Here is a 5,837-nt window from a genome sequence, read left to right as displayed (position 1 = left end):
GGTTCAGGCAATTCTCCTGCCTCAGCCTCCTGAGTAGCTGGGATTACAGGCACGCGCCACCATGCCCAGCTGATTTTTTGTATTTTTAGTAGAGACAGGGTTTCACTATGTTGACCAGGATGGTCTCAATCTCTTGACCTCGTGATCCACCTACCTCGGCCACCCAAAGTGCTGGGATTACAGGCGTGAGCCACCGCGCCCGGCCACCCTACGCCTTTCTGAGGTTGAATGCATCTTATCCCTGGTAGGTGCATTTAATGTGGCATCATGGCCAAGAAGCAGGACAGGAGGCCCTGTCTCCATGTCATCTTTGCAGAGGTGGGCCCTCCTTACCCTGACAAAGTATACAATCCAGTATACGACCTACAGGCAGGAAATAGGCTGTCATTTCTCATTCTGAGCTGCAGTCCCTTTGGTACCCAGGGGCCTGGGTGAGCCCTCGGTGCGGATGCCAGCTGCATCCCGCCGCCCTGCCGAGTGTGGGAAAGGAGGAGCAGGGGTGAGGGTGGGGTCCCTCCAGCATCCTTACCATTGACCTCATCTTGGGACTTGGGGGACCGCTTGCCACGCCTCTTGAGGAAATTCGAGGCATCTGATTCCTGCATGAAAATCTTCTGTTTTGCATCTGAAACCCAGGAGAGGCCTGTCACCAGCGGTGTGGGGATGCCAGGGCTGCTGCTTCACCGGGCCTGCCCCGCCCCGGGGGTGGGCCCTGCACTCACCCTCACTGGCCTCTTCTCCCGCCGCCTGCGTGGTTCCCTCTCGCAGCACTGCAGGACAAGGGCACAGAGTGAGCTGCAGCGTCAGAGGGGAGCCCAGACCCTGAGCTGAGCCCCCTTCCTGCTTTCCAGGCTGAGGGTCCCACCAGGCCCTGGCATGGGGCCTCGGTTTCTCACATACCAGCTGCCGAGCCAATCTCCCCAGGAACCCACCAAGCAGGCTGGCTTGGGGTTTTTTTCAGTTTTGTTTCTTTCTTTACTGTTTTTTTTTCCCTGTATTATATTGTGTTTTACACACACACACACACACACACACACACACACACACACCCTTTAACAATAGGCACACCCCTTTCTACCTGCATCACCTGAGCAGGTTTACCTGTGCAAGGCAAATCTCCCCTGCCATGTAACTAACACCCTCCGCCTTGACCCTCCCGTACTCACTAGACATGAGCACCAGGGCGGAGAAGCCAGACAGCAGGAAGACCTGTCTCCAAGTCATCTTTGTAGAAGTGGGGGCTCCGTCCAGGACCCACAGGGCAGACCAGGCGTCTTGCAACCCTCCCGGGTCCCCACTTCTGAGGCAGGCGGCCCAGGCAAGAGGGAGGAAGGGAGGAAGGGAAGAGAGAGGCAGGAGGCTGGATGCCGCTGGGGGAGAGTAGGAGGGGGCCGGGCTGCCCTCTCCATTGGCTGCTCCTGGACGGAGCACTGGAGATGTTTTTGGCGCCTGGCAAATGCCTCCAGAAGCAGAGCTTGCAGTTAGGGCCCTGGCTGGGGCGGTCTTGGAGTGGCCTTTCCAATGTCCGTGTCTGGGGATCTGCTGCTGGGAAGGCTCATCCTGACAGTCAGGGTTCCAGAGACCAAGGCTGTGTCAAGGCGCTCCTGGCACCTGCTCCAGGGATGTGAGGGCCCCGTCCTCAGGGCTGAAGCATGGGTGGGGGCAAGTAGAAAGAGGGGGATCAGTGGGAGAGTTTTGATCCAAATGTCAAGCAAGGAGGGCCCATGATGACCAGAGTACCCATCAGGGTGACACACACATCTGGGCCATGCTAACAGCGACCAGAGAACAACTTACCTGATGCACTGCTCCCAGCAAATGCTCACTGCCCAGCCGAACACAAACCCCTGGGGTGGCGGGTCCAAGAGCCCCTTAAAGACAGCAAGAGCAAGAGTCAGTCGCTTTCCCTCAGTGGCTCATGCCTGTAATCCCAGCACATTGGAGGCCAAGGTGGGCAAATCACCTGAGGTCAGGAGTTTGAGACCAGCCTGGCCAATGTGGTGAGACCCTGTCTCTACTAAAAATACAAAAAAAAAAAAAAAAAAAAAAAAAGCCAGGCGTGGTGGCAGGCACCTGTAATCCCAGATACTCGGGAGGCTGAGGCACTTGAACCCGGGAGGCAGAGGTTGCAGTGAGCCAAGATCGTGCCACTGCACTCCAGCATGGGTGACAGAGCGAGACTCCATCTAAAAAATAAATAAATAAAAATTAAAAATTGAAAAATAAAACAGCAAGACCAAGAGTCAATCACCTTCTACCGTGGAGCAAGAGGAGGGCAGGTATCTGAAAAGCTCCACAGCTAATCCTGCATCTCTAGGACAACAGGCATCATATTCCATGTAGGGGAGGAAATGCGTTTCCAGAAATGGGAACGCTAATGACATTAACACCGACGTGGCCATCGGAGCATAGTCCCTTTGGAGATGCGTTCCTGACGCTGTCCGTTCTTAGGCACCATCATTGTGAACTCTTTGCTCTCAGCCTTTGGGCACTGTTTAACATTTTGCTAAGCTCCCCTCTTATAAGACTTTCCTATTGGCTAGGCAAAGTGACTCATGCCTGGAATCCCAGCACTTTAGGAGGCTAAGGCAGGAGGATCACTTGAGGAGTTGGAGACAAGCCTGGGCATAGCGAGGCCTCCCCCATGCCTATTTAAAGAAAAGAAAGACTTTCAGCTGGGCGCGTGGCTCATGCCTGTAATCTCAGCACTTTGGGAGGCCGAGGTGAGTGGATCACCTGGGGCCAGGAGTTGTAGACCAGCCTGGTCAATGTGACAAAACCCTGTCTCTACTACAAATACAAAAATCAGCCAGGTGTGGTGGCATGCACCTATAGCCCCAGCTACTTGGGAGGCTGAGGCAGGAGAATTGCTTGAACTCAGGAGGCGGAGGTTGCAGTGAGCTGAGATCAGGCCATTGCACTCCAGCCTGGGTGACAGAGCGAGAGTTTGGCTCAAAAGAAAAGAAAAAGGCTGGGCACAGTGCCTCACACCTGTAATGCTAGCAGTTTGGGAGCCTGAGGCAGGTGGATCGCCTGAGGTCAGGAGTTCAAGACCAGCCTGTTCAACATGGTGAAACCCATCTCTACTAAAAATACAAAATTTAGCTAAGTGTGGTGGTGGGTACCTGTAATCCCAGCTACTCAGGAGACTGAGACAGGAGAATTGCTTGAACCTGGGAGACAGGTTGCAGTGAGCCAAGATAGCGCCACTGCACTGCAGGTTAGGTTACAGAGTGTGACTCCCTCTCAAAAAAAAAAAAAATCCTAGGGACAGGGACTTACTATGTTGTCCAGGCTAGTCTGATGCCTGACCTCAAACAATCCCCCTGCCTTGGCCTCCCGAAGTGCTGGGATTACAGGTTGGAACCACTGTGCCCAGCCCACCTGAGATTCCCAGTGGCTACAGGTGTCTGCTCCAAGGAGTGTTCTGCCCAGAGCTGGTTTCCGTGATCTGTCAGGGCCTTGGAACTTTCTCTCCTTCTAGACCAGGGCATTCATCTCCACACACTTCCACCTTCAGCTGCCCCTGTCCTCGGGCTGCCCACCATGGCTCAATGTGCTGCAGAAGTGGCCTCCTCGTGACATTATACCCCAAAGGACAACATGCCACCTCACCTCAAGGCAGAAGCATGGTTCCAGTGGCTGGGGGAAGAAAAGAAGAGTGCTGGATTGGATGTCAGAACGCCTGATTTAGCCCCACAAGTGCTGTATGCTGGATTTGTCCAAAGACACCTCCTTTGCGATTTCTCTTTTTGCTGTTTTCTTCATCCCTGTGAACGAGCTCACCGTTAATCCCCCAGCTATTCAAATTAGAAGCTCAGGCGCCATCAGAAATGCACACCCCTTACCCCTCACAGCCCAGCTCCTTAGTCATCAGGCCCTAGTGATTCTATTGCTTACATCTTTTATTTATTTTTTTTTTTTGAGACTGAGTCTCGCACTGTTTACCCTCCCCAGCTCACTGCAACCTCTGCCTCCCGGGTTCACGTGATTCTCCTGCCTCAGCCTCCCAAGTAGCTGGGATTACAGGTGCACACCACCACACCTGACTAATTTTTTTGTATTTTTAGTAGAGACAGGGTTTCACTATGTTGGCCAGCCTGGTCTTGAACTCCTGACCTCATGATCCACCTGTGTTGGCCCCTCCAAGTGCTAGGGTTACAGACGCCTGCCACCATGCCTGGCTCAATTTTTATTTTTAGTAGAGATGGGGTTTTGCCATGTTGGAGAGGCTGATCTTGAACTCCTAACCTTATGATCTGCCCGCCTCGACCTCCCAAATTGCTGAGATTACAGGCATGAGCCACCGTGTCTGGTCATATGTTTTCATTTCTGCTGGGTAGATATCTACAAGTAGAATTCTTGGGTCATGTGTAACTCTGTTTACTATTTTGAGGAACTCTCACATTATATTTATTTATTATTCATTTATTTTAGATGGAATCTCCCACTGTCACCCAGGCTGGAGTGCAGTGGCACCATCTCGGCTCACTGCAATCTCTGCCTCCCAGGTTCAAGCAATTCTCCTGCCTCAGCCTCCTGGGTAGCTGAGATTGTAGGCATGTGCCACCACGCCCAGCTAATTTTTGTATTATTAGTAGAGATGGGGGTTTGCCATGTTGGCCAGGCTGGTCTCGAATTCCTGACCTCAGGTGACACGCCTGCCATGGCCTCTCAAAGTGCTGGGATTACAGCCATGAGCCACTGCACCCGGATTCATATCATATTTAAAATGTTCATTTATTCACCCATCTCTTTAGTGCTGTGGTGTCTCTTTGAGGGGATGTTGCCACCTTGTTCATACCTAATACGGTACTGGTACAGACCAGATGCTTCCTAAATGTTTGTTGAATTCATCGGCTGAACTACTCTGGTATGAAAGCATTGACAGAAAACATATATGAGATCATTTCAACGGGCTATTCATAAGAAAGCACCCATCCAGGAGCCTGAAATGTTCAAGTTTATGTATCACTGGGCTTAAAGCGTTTCCCAAGCAGAAGAGTGAATTTTGGGGTGTATTTATGAAGGACTGACTTAGATAACCAAGATGACCTTACCATTCCCCCGATTCTGGCTAAACTTTAGAAGGCTTCTTCCCAACCATAGGCCCCTGAGCTCCCTTTTCTTCTCACAACCGCTTTAGGAAACTTGGAATTGCAGCCAGGCACAGTGACTCATGTGGGTCATCTCAGCACTTTGGGAGGCCAAGGCAAGGAGGATTGCTTGAGCTCAGAAGTTTGAGACCAGCCTGGGCAACATAGCAAGACCTTGTTTGTATTAAAAATAATATTTTTTTTAAAAAATTAGCTGGCCATGATGGCGTGTGCCTGTAGTCTCAGCTACCCAGGAGGCTGAGGTGGGAGGATCACCTGAGTCAAAAATTTGAGGCCGGGCGCGGTGGCTCAAGCCTGTAATCCCAGCACTGTGGGAGGCCGAGGCGGGTGGATCACGAGGTCAAGAGATCGAGACTATCCTGGTCAACATGGTGAAACCCAGTCTCTACTAAAAATACAAAAAATTAGCTGGGCATGGTGGCGCGTGCCTGTAATCCCAGCGACTCAGGAGGCTGGGGCAGGAGAATTGCCTGAACCCGGGAGGCGGAGGTTGTGGTGAGCCGAGATCGCGCCATTGCACTCCAGCCTGGGTAACAAGAGTGAAACTCTGTCTCAAAAAAAAAAAAAAAATTTGAGGCTGCAGTGAGCTGTGATTGCAGCAGCACACGCCAGCCTCGGTGAAACCCTGTCAAGAAGGAAGGGGAGGGGACGGGAGGGAACAAACTTGCAATTGCAAATTCTTTCTCTGACCCTTTGAAATATACACAACTTCTTGCAGCT

The 5,837-nt window shown here is 51.9% G+C and overlaps 1 protein-coding gene across 6 annotated transcripts in view; it reads right to left on the bottom strand.

The window, feature by feature from the left end:
* The window catches only part of UCMA (upper zone of growth plate and cartilage matrix associated), a 47,234-nt gene extending 43,326 nt beyond the window's left edge, over positions 1–3,908 (bottom strand). For 3 of the 6 annotated variants that reach the window (XM_032244049.1, XM_032244046.1, XM_032244051.1), the window contains exons 1-3: positions 1,167–1,791; positions 723–770; positions 530–625 (exon numbers count right to left, since the gene is read on the bottom strand). In XM_032244049.1, coding sequence (XP_032099940.1) covers positions 530–625; positions 723–770; positions 1,167–1,224 — 202 coding nt within the window. In that variant the 5' untranslated portion in view covers positions 1,225–1,791. The other 3 variants (XM_032244047.1, XM_032244048.1, XM_032244050.1) reach the window with 3 other exon arrangements.
* Positions 3,909–5,837: the final 1,929 nt, after the last annotated feature.

The sequence above is a fragment of the Sapajus apella genome, unplaced genomic scaffold (assembly GCF_009761245.1).
Source record: "Sapajus apella isolate SASKATOON/1434 unplaced genomic scaffold, GSC_monkey_1.0 scaffold53, whole genome shotgun sequence".
In the NCBI taxonomy this organism is placed as follows: domain Eukaryota; kingdom Metazoa; phylum Chordata; class Mammalia; order Primates; family Cebidae; genus Sapajus; species Sapajus apella.
Note: the sequence above shows the minus strand (reverse complement) of the source record. Positions and strands in the feature narration are given on the sequence as shown.